This window comes from Diadema setosum, chromosome 5 (assembly GCF_964275005.1).
Source record: "Diadema setosum chromosome 5, eeDiaSeto1, whole genome shotgun sequence".
In the NCBI taxonomy this organism is placed as follows: Eukaryota; Metazoa; Echinodermata; class Echinoidea; order Diadematoida; family Diadematidae; genus Diadema; species Diadema setosum.
The window spans coordinates 11938718-11957980 of NC_092689.1; the positions used below are offsets into that span (position 1 = coordinate 11938718).

A 19263-nucleotide genomic window follows, 5' to 3' on the forward strand; every position below is an offset into this window, starting at 1 on the left:
GAAGATCAGTCTGTCGGAAAATACACATGCTTCAACAAAAATGATGGTTGTAGCACTATTGATTATGTTATTGTATCTCGCCAGTTATTTTCTAGCATCATTCATTTCAGTATTGATGTATTTGATAAATGTTCGTCAGATGTTCATTGTCCTGTCAGTGTGACCTTGCAATCGCAAAATTCTAAATCTGCTGTGAATGTCGACACTGTTTTTAACAACTCCCAAAACGCTGCAGTAGACAACGCCGTTTTAGATTCCCAGCCTAATGAAAGTCAGCGTTATTTATTATTCCAGTGGAACAGTGACAGCGCTGCAATATTAAAACAGAAAATCAAGAACTCGGCTGAGCTAATGTGTGAAGATGTGGAATGTTTAGATGGGAATGCAAATCAAGATAGTATTGATTTTTGTTACTCACAATTATGCTATATGTTCGTCAGTGTTGCACAGGGTGTTGGCATTTGTAAGTGGAGACAATCTCGACATAATGTAAACACAAATGAGACTGTCAATAAGGATAAAAACAACCATCAGCCTTGGTTTGATGCAGAATGCAGAGCTGCCCGTCAGGAGTATTTGAATGTTAAAAATCGATGAAAGAGGAAGCTTAAATTTCTGGGCAGGTCAGGGGCTACTTGTCTATTGCATCATTATGAGTCTACAGGAAAGCTTTATAAGAATTTATTAAGACATAAAAGAAAGACATTTCACAGAGATTTCAATGAATCTCTCCGTTCATTACAGGTATCCAATCCGAAAGAATATTGGCAATTACTCAACAGTAATAATGAACGCAAAGTAAAGAAAACAGGAAATGTTTCATTAGGGGATTTTGTTAATCATTTTAGTCGTTTAGGCAATAGCCGAGATGACCAGCCCACAGGCCTGGAAGATAGTACCGGTACTTCAGGAATTGTTGAGGCAGATGGTCCCTTGGATGCCCCAGTCACTTTGGAAGAAGTGGCACTAATGATTAAGAAACTTAAAAATTCAAAAGCTTGTGGAAAAGATTTCATAAGAAATGAATTCCTTAACAATTGTCCCGTAGAGATGCTTCATGTGTTGGTAAAGTTCTTTAATGTGGTACTGGACAGTGGTATTGTTCCAACTGAATGGTGCATAGGGATTATCATTCCTATTTTCAGGAATAAGGGTATAGACACAAATCCTGATAATTATAGAGGAATAACTCTTCTCAGTTGTCTAGGAAAACTTTTTACTTCCATTTTGAATTTCGAAACTGCTAATATGTTAGGTGAAGAACAGGCTGGCTTTCGTTCTAATCATTCTATAACTTATAATATTTTGTTTTGAAGACTATAATTGACGTTTATCTGCAAAATAAAAAACGCTTATACCGTGCATTTATTGATTACAAGAAAGCATTTGATCTAATTGATAGATCATCTCTATGGTACAAAATGTTGAAGATGGGACTTAGGGGTAAACTGTTTACTGTCATTAAGAATATTCATGAAAGTGCTAAATCATGTGTGGCGGTTAGGGGGGAGATGTCAGAGTTTTTTACTTGTAACACTGGTGTACGACAGGGTGAAAACCTTTCCTCGCTTTTATTTGCCATTTATCTGAATGATTTTCAAGAATACATTGGAAATTCATATGGTGGACTTAAATATTTGGAAAGTGAGATTTCTTAGCACCTGGATTCTGATAATGTCAAAAAAGCTTTAAATCTTTCTTGTTTACTTTATGTAGATGACACAATAATCTTAGCAGAAACTCCGGAGGAGTTGCAAAAAGCTCTTGATGCTGTAGATAGATATTGTCAGACATGGCGCTTGACTGTAAATGCAAGCAAGACTAAAATTGTTATTTTCTCCCGTGGGAAGGTTAGAAGAATTCCTGAATTCGTTTATGCTGGTGATCCACTTGAGGTTGTAGATGACTTTGTGTACCTTGAAGTTAAATTCAATTATAATGGTAGTTTTAAAAAGGCAATTTCAAAACAAGTCACACAAGCTAGAAAAGCACTTTATAGCATGTTGGTCAAGGCTAAAAAGTTACAGCTCTCTGTGGACACACAGTGCCACCTATTTGATCATCTTGTTTTACCTGTTTTACTCTATGGTTGTGAAGTCTGGGGTTATGAGTGCATAGACCAAATTGAAATTTTCCATAGGAAATTCTTATGAAAAATTTTGCTTGGCAGTGAACAAATGTACTCCTGATTGTATGTTTTATGGTGAAACTGGACGTGGAGTAATTTTGAACCATATTAAATGTCGAATGATTGGATTCTGGTTGAAATTAGTCAAGGGAAAAGAAACCAAACACTAATGTACAATTTTCAAATTTCTGCTGCATTTACAAGGAGACATGCACTCCCGTCAAAATCACAATGGTTATTATCTATCGCAAATAATTTTTTACTATGCAGGGCTAGGGAATGTGTGGTTAGCACAAGGGGGTGGATTTAGTGCTGCATGGATTTCACACACCTCAAAAGTTAGACTTTTTGATATGTTTATTCAAGAGTGGAGAGCAGCAACATGGTCAAATAGAATCTGTAGAAATTATAGAATGTTTAAGGATGACTTGATGTTAGAGAAGTATTTACAGGTCTTGTGTAAGAAAGATTATATTACGTTAAGTAAATTCAGATGTAGATCTAATGGATTACCCGTTAATAAGGGCAGGTTTGATGCAAGCTTGACAGATGAATTGTATTGTACTATCTGTTCATGCGACGATACAGGGGATGAATTTCATTATATTTTTGTTTGTCCCTTTTTCAACAAAGAGAGATTATTGTATTTACCAAGTAGCTTGACGGCCAGTAGACCAAGTGCATTACATATGGCCAAATTATTCAATTCAACTAATGCTTGCCATTTGAAAAAACTAGCCAAATTTGTCAGAATTATTATGTTTCAGTTCTCTTCAATACCAAAGAAGAAAGACAGTATTTTTGTAGAAAGTAAAGTAGATGTGAATGTTTGTACACGTAGTGGTAGAGTAGTTAAACGTCCTTTTCGCCTTGTTTTGTAAACATATTTATTCATATCTGTTATTTTCACATGTACATGTACATTATCACTTAAATTTTTGTATTCATATATTGTAAATATGTTTGTACTCTCATACCCCGAGAGGGGGTCGATAGAGTCAATAAAATCTTACAAATATAAAATCTTACATGTCCCTCTCGACCCAGGTGTATAAATGTGTGCCTAGTAATGCTAGGGTAATAATAATAGCAGGGCCCTCTGGTAGATCAGTGGCAACACTGAAGAGGCTACCCTGGATAAATAAGATATTATTATTATGTTGTTGTTATTATTATTACAGTCCTGGTGGCACATTTACAGACATTCTGGTGTAGACACAAGCACAGCACACATTCGACAATACAATTGCAGTTTTGAGAGTAAGTTTAACATCCATGCCCTTTTTTTTCAGGAAATGGACTTCTAGCGTGTATCCTAAAATTCCAATTCTGATTTGATCAAGTGAATAGTTCCCACGATGAACCTCCAGAATAGCGGGTCATGGAAGAGTTTCCTTTTGCAATCCAAGAAGCCTAGCGTCAAACTTATGTAATCCCCTCAAATAGTTATTGTTCTTTTAAAGGGGATGGCTAGTAATTGATCAGTGGGAATCAGTGGGAATGCTGGGAGCGATTGTCTTAATCCTTGTGGGATTCATTTAAGAGTACATTATATATCTATTGTTATGTGAAAATTATTTGCTTCAGAATGGTCTCATATTCAAGTAATGTGCAGTTTAATGTTTCCAGGTTAGCGTGCCTGTACAGTGACGGGGCATTAAACCGCACATTACTTGAATATGAGACCGTTCTGAAGCAAATAATTTTTACACAACAATGGATATATAATGTACTCTTAAATGAATCCCACAAGAATTGGAACAATCATCCCTCAGCATTCCCACCGATTCCCACTGATCAGTTACTAGCCATCCCCTTTAAAGGACTTCAGGCGTTATACTCTGAAAGCATCTGATGAGTAGTCTAAACAAGCTATCTTTATGCAGAAAAATTCGAACTTTTCTTTTTCTTTTTCTTTTCTTTTTTTGGAGGGGGGGGGTTGTCCATCATGACAGATAATTGGGCAATACTTTTGCCGTTTTGAAGATTAGTTATAGTCAAGTAGGCCTATGCAAAAGCATGAGGTTCACAACATTTCAGCCATGAACACAGAACAGGTTAATTTTGAACATTATAGTGACATGAGAAATGGGTTGGGATATGAAAACATTCTTACACTTTGAATTTTGGACATGGTGTATTTGAGACATTCAATGTTCACTTTATTTAAACAAATGACAAATTTCTTTCTTTTGACATGCTTCATAAAAAAGGGTCGGAATATGAAAACATTCTCATAACATTTTGAAACATTGGACAAGTAGTTGAAGCATTCAGTTTTCACTTTTGTTTTTAATCAAGCAAACAGTAAATTTCTTTCTTATTTTGCTGAACTACACATCATGCAATTTTCTCAGCTTGAATCTCAGTGACTTCCTCATGGCTCAGTGATGACAGGTCTTATATTTCTCCCAGCAAACAGCAGAGTGATGTAGTGTCAATTGATGCAATCATGTGATTTTAAATTATATCAAAATAAAATAGTTTGTCATCAGTGTGACTCTCGTAAGTATTCATCTTCTTTGAGTGCTATATATACATGTGTGCGTCTCTTATACTATCATAAACTAATCCAAAGCTATAAATGAATGTGATTTCATGGTGTACACACACAAAGTTATGTCTATTGTTAAGTCTTTATCTACATGATCCATTCAACTCGGCTGCGTCTCGTCGAATGGATCATTTCATCTTTCACTGAATGAAATATTCCGTCCATTGCACGAATGAAAGAACATTATTTGATTTTGTTATAACACCCAAAAACAGATCCTTGTCATTTGATGATTTGTGAATTTAATACAAACAAGAGAGAATGTGTGAGATATGAGATCATTTTTCATTTTCATTTTACATACATGTACGCATTATGCCAGGTTCTAGACATGCATGCAAACAGAGCACATTGCTAAGGGTGGGATTTCACGGAGCACGCGAACAATTTGCGAAGGACGCGAATAGCAAAATCCAGCATTCGTATTTTAGTCTGCAAAAGATCGTCAAACGAACGTGAGGGTTCGGAAGCGTCGTCAATTGTTCGCGAATGTCGTTTTTACTTCGGCGAGAATTTCAAAAAAGTTTGAAATTTTTTGCGAACCTTTTCCGCACACTTGGTCGTGATTTGCTCGTGAATTGTTCTCGAAAGTGTCTTTAAAACCTCGTCATATGCGCAAGACCTTCGCAAGACACGCGCGATGTTCGCAAAATGTTCGTGAAACCCCAAACAGACTCCGAAACTTTGTAGAATGTTTCGCGTATCTTACGCAAAATCTGCGAAGTTTTTCCGATCATTTTACGACGTAATCGCAAACCGTGTGTTCGCGTACCTTTTGAGACATTCTCGTGAACGTTTAGCGCACGTTTGGGGGATGTGTGACCTATACGTTTTCTACAAATAAAAATCGTAACATACATCTAAACATCAAACAATAATTAACAACTATAGTAACAAGAGAAATTAAAGACTACCAAAGAGAAATAAATGGTTGATATACAAAAAAAAAAATCGCAGAATACACTTGAAATTAATCTGAAATATGTACGATTTAATTTGAACTATAAAGATTATGTGCAAAAAAAAAAGATCATATGCTTTACTAGTGGAGATATGGTCCTAGGGGAAAAAAAATGTAGGCAAGCACAAGATATGGAAATGAGAGAAAAAGAAAGGAGAAATAGAGGAAAGAAAAAAATTCAACTCAAGACAGCTTCCACCTCTCCTTGTGTACATTTTCTCCCATGATTATTGAAAATTTTTCGTTGTTCGCATTTCCGTCGCGTGTTCTTCGTGTACGTAACATGCTGTACTTTAGCAATGATACACACGACATTCGCACATACGTCGTGGAAGCTTCGCACAAATTTCGCAAGAATAGTTTTCGGCTTCATCGTCGGAAAAACATTCGGAGAAAAACTTTTCCGAATGTTGGATTTTGTCATTCGCGCCCTTCGCAAATCGTTCGCGTGCTCCGTGAAATCCCACCCTTGAAGGGTGGGATTTCACGGAGCACTCGAACGATTTGCGAAGCAGGGTGGGATTTCACGGAGCACGCGAACGATTTGCGAAGGGCGCGAATCCCACCCTTGAAGGGTGGGATTTCACGGAGCACGCGAACGATTTGCGAAGGGCGCGAATGACAAAATCCAGCATTCGGAAAAGTTTTTCTCCGAATGTTTTCCGACAATGAAGCCGAAAACTATTCTTGCGCAATTTGTGCGAAGTTTCCGCGACGTATGTGCGAATGTCGTGTGTATCATTGCTAAAGTACAGCATGTTACGTACGCGAAGAACACGCGACGGAAATGCAAACAACGAAAAACTTTCAATAATCATGGGAGAAAATGTACCCAAGGAGAGGTGGAAGCTGTCTTGAGTTGAATTTTTTTCTTTCCTCTTTTTCTCCTTTCTTTTTTCTCTCATTTTTCTATTGTGTGCTTGCCTACATTTTTTTCCCTAGAGCGTATCTCCACTAGTAAAGCATATGATCTTTTTTTTTTTTTTTTGCAGTTCCTCCAACACATAATCTCTATACATCAAATGAAATTTTACATACTTTAGATTAATTTTAACTGTATTCTGCGATTTTTTTTTGTATATCAAACATTTCTTTCTCTTTGCTAGTCTTTCATTTCTTTTGTTACTATAGTTGTTCATAATTGTTTGATGTCTAGGTGTATGCTACGATTTTTATTTGTAGAAAACGTATAGGTCATATATCCCCCAAACGTGCGCTAAACGTTCGCGAGAATGTCTCAAAAGGTACGCGAACAGTTTGCGATTACGTCGTAAAATGATCGGAAAAACTTCGCAGATTTCGCGTAACATACGCGAGACATTCTCCAAAGTTTCGGAATCTGTTTGGGGTTTCACGAACATTTTGCGAACATCACGCGTGTCTTGCGAAGGTCTTGCGCATATGACGAGGCTTTAAAGACACTTTCGAGAACAATTCACGAGCAAATCATGACCAAGTGTGCGGAAAAGGTTCGCAGAAAATTTCAAACTTTTTTGAAATTCTCGCCGAAGTAAAAACGACATTCGCGAACAATTGACGACGCTTCCGAACCCTCACGTTCGTTTGGCGATCTTTTGCAGACCAAAATGCGAATGCTGGATTTTGCCATTCGCGTCCTTCGCAAATCGTTCGCGTGCTCCGTGAAATCCCACCCTTAGTGATAAAGCGCAGATTATGCGTGGTTTTCCGTGTGCCTCAGTCGTCGCGCACAACCAAGTGCGTGGTTTGTTAAGGGCTTTTTACACTTGTGTTTCTTAACCCCGGACTTTCTCTGACCCAGGACTATCGTTAGTCCCGTACCAATTTTTTCAGCTTTTTACACTCGCCAATTAGTCCCGTACTATCTCTTGTCCGGGGCTAAGGAGAAAACTGACCTTTTTACACTCGTCTTTCTTAGCCCCGGACTTTCCAAACCACATGAATATTCATAATTACGCTGTGTACTGTACACGTACACGCACGCACCGGCAGCACTTGATTACCTCGTTTCTGATTGGTCAGTGAGGGTCGCACTTCGTCTCCGTCGCTTAGCCCAGGATTATTTTTTCGTTCTGTTTACACTCACTTGCTTGGCACCGCAATTGCGGTGCTAGCACCGCAATTGCGGTGCTAACCCCTGCTATTTTGCAGGGCCAGATAGTACCGTACTATCGGTGGGGCTAGCCCACTTTGGCAAAAACGAGTGTAAACAGAAAGTGGGCTAAGGATAGTCCCGTACTATCGGTGGGGCTAAGGCCCCCCCTTAGCCCCACCGATAGTCCGGGGCTAAGCAAAAATTTACAAGTGTAAAAAGCCCTTTAGTGATTTTTGCGTGACCTTTCCGTAGTTCTTGCGCAATTCATCGGTGATTTTCATCGCGTAAATCAGCGAAAATTCTCGACGGACAAGCACGCACAACCAAATTTCTTGCGTGATTCATGCGTTTACGCGTCTTTTGGGCAGTGTGACTGGGCCCTGAGTTCGTACACAGTCTGTGCAATTGTTGAGTATTAGGGAGTATGAAACGAAACCCGCGATACAGTTCTAATCCCAATTCTGTTCATGGTGTTCGATGAGGAAGTATCTTCTGTCAAGGAAATACGGGACTATCATTGGTCATACAATTCGTAAGATCTTCTTACAAATGACTTGAGAATGCCGTGAGCTGCACGCACGACCATTTTGCGACAACATATTTATATAATCGTAAGATGGCCGAAAGTGTGACGTAATGAGAACTCAAGGCATTCTTGCAAAAAAAAACCAAAAAAACATACGAACTCTAAGGCCATTGTATAACCGAAAATATGTGATCAATTCGCTTCCCACGAAGGTTTTAAGTTGTTCTTGCGAATTAAACGGCGTTCATACGAATCTCTACAAACTTCGACGAACTCCCATGAACTCTGTGAAGAGGGAAATTCGTACTAACGCATCGTTTGTACGAACATTTTGTGACCGAGGCTTAAGCCACTTTTCTTTCGATATTCCCTGTCTTTTGCAGCTCATTCTGTGCGTTATGAGGTTACCTAAGAATGGTTGACTCTCAGATCATAGTTCTCAAATGTTTATTGTTATTAATCTTCCTTGTCGTTTACGATATCTGGGGGTGTGGTAGCTGATCTTTGCCTTCCGTAGTGTATTTCGTGATCTCACATTGTATTATTGTGTCCCTGTAACTACGCTATAGTTCAAAGGTTCTACAACTTTTCGAATATCATACCTTGTTTTATATGCACTGATCGCTGAGTAACGTAATGGCATCACGAAATGTAACAAACCTATTTAACAGATAGTTCGAAGCAACAAATGGTCTATTAGTTCATTATTTGATAAAAATTTAACTTGGCCAAGGTACATATCCGTTCTTTGTAATAACTACACCTATGAATTTTGTGACCTACAGTATTACAAGCTGATTGATTGATTAAAAGGTCTTTATTAAAAAAAAAAATCTGAGTGGGCAACTAAAAGTCGAATTACACAGATATTCAAAGATTACACATTAAAATAAGCAGAATAATATCACAACCATAAAAGATACAAAGAAAACAACTCAGTCAAACATACTTGTATCCACAATTAATACGGTTTTAACACTACAAATTACCATATAGATCTCTAGTACAAAAAGGGGGAAAATAGATGTACATTTTGCATACAGCAAGAGTACAAATCAAATTTCCAGAAAAAAAAAAGAAAGAAGAAAGAAAGAGGAAGAAAACACGTAAACAGATAACCCACTCAGAGCCACACAACACACTACGTGAAAGCTAGTTTTCATGTAGACCCCATCGTATTTCTGTTACTTCCTTGCGACACATTTATAGGCCTATCATGATAATGACCATGAACATTGGTGTTCAGTATGTTCTGTTTTGTTTTGTTTTTCACTGCAATCAAAAGACATGGTTGTATGCATTTTTTATAGTATTCTATACTTGTTGTATTGCTGTCAAGGATTTTGTTATTTCTTTGAGAAAAATGGAAATAAGAAAATAAATTGAACTAAATTGAACTGGACTGATCTTGTGTAGTTAGATATAGACTGCAGAACTGCCTTGAAATGATAGATACTAGACTATGGCGTAATTATACACATAGGAGATTTGTAGCATTTTCACTTGTTTTAGCTCACCTTGAATTTTAAAATTTTAATAGCCGTATTTGGCTAATGCCATAGCCGTCATGGTTTTTCGTTTGCCGGCAAAATTCACGATTAGTTAGCTTTGAGTGCCTAAACAACAACAATTTTCTCCAACTCGACCCACCTTTCCTTCGCTGCTAGCGGACACAGTCAGGTTTCAAAATAAATGAAACAACACATTTTCCACATAATCACAGAAGCAATTTCTGTTTGATGTTAAAAAACCGAATAAAAAATAAGAATAACTCTTGGAAAGAAAAAAAAAAGTGCACAAAAATGACGATGGAATCTTAATATGCTTCATTTGAAGTTATATTGCAGTCCTTAACTAAGAAAATCTTCAAATTTAGAAAGGCAGATGTAATTACTGCTTTTGCAAACGTGGAAAATGCATGACGCAATGTCCCTTTCCATTTTTTCCTCAGTGAACATGCAATTTATGCCAAAGAGCATTGCTCAAAACTTGACTTTGTGCAAAGAAAAAAAAAGTTGAAATTGAAATAAAAGAAAGGTCAATTTCTAGGGGGGGGGGGGGGGAGTCAGCGGGATATAGAGAGAGGAGGACATAACTTTCTGAACGAGAAGACTTGTTGTAAAATGTTATTTTGTAATACATCTATGATGTCTCTTGTGTACATTTCCGCAGGAGTCTGAAAAACGGAAATCCCTGTCATCTATTTATATTCACTGAAAATGCAGTGACGACACGGTCTCTTTGGTGATGATCTTGCCAAGCATATTTTGACACCATTGCTAAATACTGTACCCAAGTACGAATTTCTCATTATGTCTACATGTCACATCTGGGGATTCCCCGTATTGCGCGGAGGCCGTGTTTAGGTACGGGACAATAGAAATTTCTATTGCTTGTTCGCGGCTTCTTCATGTACTTTTGTTTGGAAGCCGCGGAGTGTTTAGTGCGCAGCTTACATTAGCTTGCCACAGACTGATTACAGCCATCATTAGAGAGAAGTTGCTTCATAACACCGCACGATTCAGACGGGCAAGTTGTCCCCAACAAATATACAGTGATCATGGACATAATGAAGGAGTTATGGTTGGCGGTCTGCTGTCTTCTTCTTGGGATGAAGTCAGGTGAGTGAAATAACCCTGCGCGGTTTCTTCTAGGTCTTACTCTTCCTTCAGAAATGAGAACCTTCGCTCTTTGCGATGACAATACCGTACTACCGGCCTACCAATTATGTTTGTATTGTGAGAACACGATGGGCTTTGAGCTATATGCCCATGTTATAGACCCTGTCGTTTTCTCGTTTTAGGTAATCTGTTGCAGGCCTACGAATGCGGATTGTATTTCGGGACGCATTATTGATATGATTTCCCTGATGGATCTCAACTCAGTACCACCACCTGGGCATCTTGCTCATATACGGTCATATAAGTTATTTCATGATATTTCATGCTATTTTCAGCGCACATCAACATTATAAAGATTTTTTATTATATATATATATATATAGATATAGATATATACATATATATATATATATATATATATATATATTTTTTTTTTTTTTAAACAAAGTAAACCAGTGGTAACAGTGCCCATTTGCTCATGCAGGTTAAAATGCATGCATATAAAACACTAAAAGTGAAATGATTCATGATGTATAATATAAAATTGCCAAAGAGCTCTTTTGAGAGCGTCGGGCAATTTACCGGGAACAAAAAGAAATAATCAAGATGTCCAATCAGAGATGTAGCAGCTTATGAAGAATTTTAGAAGTATTATATGCAATATTATATTTCCTTTTTTTTTGTTTTGTTTTGTTTTTTAGTGTGTGTGTGTTTGTTTGTTTGTTGTTGTTTTTTTGCATTTCGATGTTTGAAGAGCTCCCCCAGGCTAAACAACAAGAATCAATGTATGGCAGTATGAAAACAGAGTACATAATCTATATCATTGTTAATAATTGTCATAGGTTTTTGAGACGTCAAGTGCACCCGATTGCTTGAGATATCATAACACACACACACACACACACACACATATATATATATATATATATATATATATATATATATATGAACATGTTCCTTCTATAATAATCGTGATTTGTTACTCCTAAGTGTACTTTTCATATTGTACGAAATTACGAGTACTTCATTTTTCGCTTTTCTTTTGTTTTGTTTACTTTTCTTCTTTTTTTTTCTTTTCGTTTTTGACCAAAGAACAATAATAGTTTTCCCAGAGTTCAAAAACATATTCTTACTTTCTATAACCATCAAGTCAAACCCATTTTAAAGGTTTTTCTGAATTTGTACAACTTATAGTAATATTAATAGTCATGATGTATTTCATGATAATGAAATAGGACAATCTCTTAGTAAACACTGCTGTATCATCTGCATAAAATGACAATTTCATTAGAAACTTCAGTTTTAAGTTAGAAATATCAAGTAACACACACACACACACACACACAAAAGAATTACAGAACCAGTTGAAAAAGTACCCTTGGGTCCCCCAATTTCAAAAACATATACATACATCGTATATTGCTTGAGAAATACACACTGTATTTATTAGTAAACAGACCAATCAAACCAGGTTATGACGCAGAATCAAGATAACAGTGGACACCGGCATATATAATATACGAAGTATATATATATATATATATATATATATATATATATATATATTTATTTATTTATTTATTTATTTATGAAAGCGTTTACGATTTCAAATAGTTATAAGGACTAAGAATTGAAGGAAGAGATTGTGTCGAGAATTTACCCATATAGGTAGCCGTTAAAATATGGGAATATTATCTAGTTGATGCGTTTTAATTTCGTAGAATGTTATATCTGTACTTGCTAAATAGTGTTAAAACGTACAAATCCGCAGCGCATTTTTGAAAAGCAAGAAAGGGGAATTATTTTTGGTTTTACTAGAGTTTCCACATGCTTAATTGCAGATACAGATTTTTCATCAGCTTGTTCCTATTCCTACTCCTTTTGAGATATCAAGACATAAATTATCAGCAAATGAAGCTTCCAAGTTAATTTTGAATCTACATCGAGGAATTTGGTTGAATTTGTACAAGTGTGGGCAACATCATTATCATCATGGGCACAATTTGGCGAAAAGGCAGTCTTGTAAAATCAGTTCCGCACTTGCATAGATAATGAAAGTTTAACAGCTAAGCCCGTGGCATATACTAACTATCATAATTGTGTATAAAGGATGTCAATGAGCTTATCAGATAGAAATATCTACACGATATAAGAAGTACAAAATACATATTAAGTGTCATCATCGGCAAACAAATAATGCACATGACAATGATGCACCTAAGGTAAATCCTTCCTTTAGGGATGTCACATTCTATGAAGAATGTTTAGGAACTGTATGCCCTATATCGCCATTATATTGAACAAATTGGGACAACATATATTAGAAATACAACATTTGAATAAGGAAAGAGTACTTCCTCTTTCATTATACTATTTGATTCGGGCATTAATCATATTATGGAAGAATCGGTTCGGTTACCAAGGACCGTCTCTTAAGATACACGTATATCTCTTTCAAAAACTTTCTCGGTTTGAGTACAATGTATCTGGGTCTTGGAATATTCTATATGTCTTACTCATCGTTTTCACCCACAAACTAAATTGAATATCTTAGTTTGCTTCGGATGTTACAAAAATTGACGTGCAAATTCAAAGTTGTCACAGCTTTCTGAATGGAGAATATCATGCACGTGATATCTAACTTTTTGAAACTTCATTTCTGTTAGAATTGACCAAACATTCATCGTTGATGTGCAGTGACGAACATGACAAGTAACAGCATTAGTGACCTTATGATACGAAGCACATTTTGAACTAGCTGAAGTCGTATCTTGATGCCTTCCTTGACTCTGTAGACATCATTTGCCAAAACCGAAATGGATACAATCATGAAATAGCTTCCCCAAATTAATGAGCACACCGCCAGCAAATGTTTTTGATTGCCAATGTTCCGTTGTACACGTGTAGGCCTATACCATTAATGTCGTCTCTTTGATGTCTCCGAGAAAATGAACACTGAGCTGTGCTTTCATTAAACTATGGGATCTTAACCTTATATACAGGTATGAGTGTGCTTATGTAGAAACATCTGCTGATACATATTTTGTTCCAAGCAGGAGTCACGCAAAATTCAAAGGGTCATAAGCCCAAAGACAAATCGAGAATGACAGATCAATCTCATGTCTGATCATGCCATGTAATATTAAGTTGTGTATGAATATAATGTGCGTGTGTAGTTATTATGGTTTTATGTATTTGTTTATTATGCACATCAATTTGGCGGTGCTGGGATATCAGTGTGATTTTGTTTTATTTATTTACAGTGTCCTCCGGCTATCTTTATCTGCGGCCGTATAACGTTAGTGGTACGTTAGCGGGCGAAGTTAGGCTGAACTGTACGGTGGACGTCCACCGTAACTTCGGAGATGGGGGTACTCCAGACAGGGCCGTTCGATGGTTTCGAGGCTTAAACCACGAAGAGCTGGGTCCTGGTGCGGCGGATCCCAACCCAAGAATCTCTACCACTACGCATGTCCGCTATTCGGGCAAAACGGTACAGTGGATATAATAGATTAAAAACAATTTCCAGCCATTCCAAGCTGTGATTATTTGTGAAGTGCACTGTAATAGACTATATGACGCTAATATTAAATATCTGTCATTTTTCAAATCTAAAATCATCGAGAGAACAATTAGACATATTCCCGCTATGTGAATGTGTACTTAATGTGTCATTTTTATTTTAACTTTCCATGGTGCGTAGTTGACATTACCTTTAGACCTGGACAATCGATTGGATGTTTCAACGCAGGTGTAAGTTCAGGTTAAAACAAAACGAAACAAATGGAAGTAAAGTCAAACAAACAAAACAAACAAGCATAAAACAAAACAAAACAAACCAGAGAAAAACTTTTCAAATTTGATAATTTTTCATGAATATTATTGAGGCTTACTTTTACTTTCTTGAAACAATTATATATATTTAGTCAAATCGGCTCCAGGATATTATTGGCTTCAGCAGTATCAAAGGAGCATTCCATGATTTCACATCATGTATGTGTAGTTCATAAATTGATAGTGTCGTGTGTAGATTTGTAGAATGTATATAACATTGTCAGTGGCCCTTGAGCAGATAAACCTTGGGTGACTTATTATGAAAAAAAAAAATCATAATGCAATAAGGATAATAATCATTCATTAATGCAATAAGGTAATTTCATTACAATAGGCCTACTGGTACCTAAAAAGTTCACTCGTGTAAAGAATCTATGCATGCTTTTTTCTTTTTATTTGTTCTGTTTTCTTAAGCCCTAACTCCTGCATTCTTATGTGGAGCTGCTTCATCATCCTCGTTCATTGTGATTTGTTATAAATGTGCAAGCATGCTTCCTCCTCATCAAAATCACTTTGAAATTCAGGAAACTCTGTATACCCAGTATCACGAATTTATAGCTGTTCAGACGGAAAAAGTCTGAAATTATTTGCGGGGGTTCTCAGGATCACTTGTCAATTTCCAAGATCATGCTTAATGCGTAGCAATTTGGGAATTTTTTAGGTCTTTGTTCTTATTGTTTGTTCTGCAGCGAACTCACATCCAACTGGACCCCATGGAAGACCAGCTTAACATAGCTGAATATGGGCTATCCAGCCATCTTCACAGATGGAAAATGAACAAACAAACAAACAAACAAACAAACAAACAAACAAACAAACACTTCGAAACTGCTAAGGTCGGCTGAAGTGGGGATGTTTCATCAAACTTAATTTTTCGAAATTAAGATCGACTTGCAACATTATAGTATGCAGTTGGTTTCTCTTTTCAGTTTTATCTAATGTTTTCAGAATCCATTACAAATTGTTATCAAAATTTAAAGAAAAAAATCCTGTGTTTCATACTCCATTGTGTTAGTAAAAGCTTGCATGAAAAAGTCTCAAAAATTTTAATTTTCATAAAACATTTAGTTGAACTCTCAATATATTAAAGTCACACAAAGTCTACCATAATTTCAAGTTGAATTTAAAATCTTAAATCACTTAAATTCTTTGTGAAACCCCCTCCAGCAACCATGCAGCCTCTATGTAGGCTTGAGCAGGAAGGTGTAATATACTAACTATAGTTATAGCAGTGTATATTTCGCCATCATTTTAAAACTCAGTTGTGAATAGCAGGTAAAAAGTTGATCTTTATTGGGGTTTCAGCTCAGTCTGGCTCCTACTTGCTGATTGCAGTGTAAGATATTATGTGTATCGTGTGTTTGTAGGCCATATTATGCATAAATTGTTCTGAGGAACAATGTTCTAGGAGTCCAAAGTCTTGCATTTTTATTTTTATCAAGGATGGGAACCTCCCTGATATTTCTTTATTCGATATGGGTGTGTATCGTGATTATTGATTAACTCAATCTCCCTACTCACGTTATCTTTTGAACCGATTTTGTATTTTGCAGAAAGAGATCGTATCGGAACTGATTATCGAGAACTTGCAGCCGGGGGACGCTACCAACTACACGTGTTGTAAAGCAGACTACCAGTCTTGCTCAGACCGTAATCGTCGCATTCAGCATCAAGCTTACGTCAACGTGCTACCTGTCTCTGGTGAGGAATCCTATTTAATCTACCTAGGAGGCCGCAATATATCATTATTAACTTCATGTTATCATGTCTAGACAAAAAAAAATAGAATTAAGTGCGTCTGTGATGTTCCTTTTATTTATTTTTTTTATCAAAGTGAAAAAAGACATGAAATTTCAACACTCTATGCTTCACAATCACACAAGTCATACAAATTAGATGACAAAAAGATGTCATCAGCTATAACAATTCTCCCATTATCTTCCACATGAATGATACTATAGAAATAACATTTTGTTGGATAGCAATGCTGCAATAACAACCCATTCCCCCATTGCGCTATTATTGCTACATGATTACAAGACTTCAACAATTTGAAAGTGAAGAATACAGCTTGGTTTCAGTTTAAATAAAGAATGAAATGGAGCATTCACTCAAGATCAAATGAATAAACCAACAGAGTAGTTGCTTGGTGATTGCATCATCTCTTCCAGTTTGGCAATATTCCCCCAAAATTCCCCCAATAATGGCAGTGTCCATGAAATCATTATGTGAAACTTCTTTTGTGTGTTTAAGTGGGTGTCTGATTTTCATGAAACCTCTATAATGCCTTATTTGTGCTTGTCAGTTTACTCTACACTTGTCAATGACACTAATGTAGAACACTTTGTGGAATTAAACTTTGAGCACCAATCGTCAAGCCTCATGCTCCAGTGGCTGTATCTCAATGAATATTACATGGACCTTCAGCTGCTAATTTTGTCAAACACGTTTGGCAAAAAGGGGAAGCACCGTCAAAGGGCCTGGGAAACTGGTATGACGCAAATGGGGGAAAGAATGACAGTACACTTACAAAGGCATGATAGGACGATAGATCTTTTTTCCCCTGTCTGTTTTTTGACATACAGTGCACTCCCTTTATAACGAACACCAATACATATAACGAAATTCCGGTTACAACCAAATAAGATTTAGGGCCGCAAAATCGTCAACTCTGTGTATTTGCATTGTTTATTCATTCGGTTATAACAAATTTCGATACTAGTATAATGAAAGAAAATTGCCGGTCCCGAGAACTTTGTTATAACGGGAGTCCACTGTAAACATATAAACATATATACAGTACAACTGTATATATATATATATATATATATATATATATATATATATATATATACGTGTGTGTGTGTGTGTGTATACTGAACATAAATACAGTAAATATAATGTTTTATATATATGTCTGTATATATATATATATATATATATAATTATATACATATATGTCTGTGTATGTACACATATCATTTACATTAACATGTGTGTATATGAACAAACATAGACACACTATATATCTGTTTATGTGTTTGTGTATATTTCATTTACTGTATATGATATAATATATAATATATTGCATAGGGAGGGTAAATCTACATATTATTTTAGTGAAAATACCTGCATCTGTGTGCACTGGCATGAGTCTGTTGAAGCTAGTCTGAAGAATTTCATCTTTGCATTGCCATTCTTTAGCTTCAGATTTTGTTTTTCAAATTAAAAGCATGTGGTAATTAACCTGAGCCATATCATTCCCTGTACATCTGTTTGCTTCAGAAGACACAACGATTACCACCACCACCACCATTGCCACCACCATCACCACCACCACTTCAAGACCCAAAACTCGTACAACAGGTGAGTTTGCTTCCAATAGTTGCATGCTTTTACAGGCGCATATAATAACTACTGTAAAGTGCAATGTGGGCCAGCACTAGGCTTTCACTATGGCTATACCATCATTGATGTGGCATCTTTTGATGGAAGGATCAAGTGTTAATTCTGGGTGTTCAGTCAATATTTGTGTTGCGATTTTTCAAGAGCTTGACTATTTCATGCAAACGTAATAATTCTTTGTGCATGACTGTGTGTGAGTTATAATGCATCAATGCAAGTAATACAATAAATTCAACAAACTAAAAGTAATATATACTGCAATCACCTAAAGGGTTAGTGGCTATTCATCTATTGAATAGGTCCTACCAAGGAGGTAAGTTGGAGTTCAAATTGGCTGTAATCACTCAAACAGTTGTCAGTTTTCTATTGATGTACAAAAGAATTCCACTAGTGCATTTGTGCCTTTGAGGATTGATGTTCGATGTCGCCATCTTGCTGAACAATCTGAAGATCAATTTTGAACGTTTACATAACGTTGGCTATATTTTGCTTGTTACCAAATGTAAATCAGAGCTGTCATGTGAAACTTTTTAAAACTGTACCATCCTGGAAAGCCAGTTTTATCACTTTTCCATTCTGAAATGGCAATAATAATAATGAACCCATCCCAGTTGTCTGCCACTGTATAATAGACTACTGGGTACAAACTTGGTTTGTTCATTTATATATTTGTTTTGATACAATATTTTTCCTGTTTTTATTGTTTTGTTTGGGATGAAGATATTTTTTTTTTTTGCTTTTCCCATAAGTGGAATAACTTTGTACCCATTTGTGTTCTTAATGCACAGCGTCTCCAAGCCCAGCGGAAATAAAATATAATGACATCAGTAATGATGCATTTAAGGGCACGAACACGACAGGCAAAGCAAACAGACTGGACATAATGGTCAGTCTCATACTGGCATCAGCAGTGGTTGCCCTGCTCTGGTAAGCAAAAGAATGTCACTTTGCAATAACTGTGTTCAGATCGATACACAGTTGGAGCCCGTTATCTACAATGCACAAGTCCAGTTAAGTGCACTTGGACAGTCCTCCGGCATATTTGCAGATTCCTCCCCAAACGTGGATTCGGTGAATGTAGAAGTATCTATTGAACACACTATGAAGTTTTAGGAAAATAGGACAATTTTGGTCAAAAGTTTCAATTTTTGAAGTCCTAC

General features: G+C 36.5%; 1 protein-coding gene across 1 annotated transcript; it reads left to right on the forward strand.

The window, feature by feature from the left end:
* Positions 1-10803: 10803 nt before the first annotated feature.
* On the forward strand, positions 10804-19034 carry LOC140228378 (uncharacterized). Its single transcript, XM_072308601.1, has 5 exons — positions 10804-10864; positions 14128-14357; positions 16252-16399; positions 17984-18064; positions 18892-19034. Exons 1-5 carry the CDS (start codon positions 10804-10806, stop codon positions 19032-19034), a joined length of 663 nt encoding a protein of 220 aa, XP_072164702.1.
* Positions 19035-19263: the final 229 nt, after the last annotated feature.

Bases quoted from the DNA above. Each gene is read 5' to 3' on its own strand.
- LOC140228378 (XM_072308601.1), top strand. From the start codon at position 10,804: ATGGACATAATGAAGGAGTTATGGTTGGCGGTCTGCTGTCTTCTTCTT. The intron at 10,865-14,127 runs GTGAGTGAAATA...ATTTATTTACAG, and splicing joins TCTTCTTGGGATGAAGTCAG to TGTCCTCCGGCTATCTTTAT. The intron at 18,065-18,891 runs GTGAGTTTGCTT...CTTAATGCACAG, and splicing joins ACCCAAAACTCGTACAACAG to CGTCTCCAAGCCCAGCGGAA.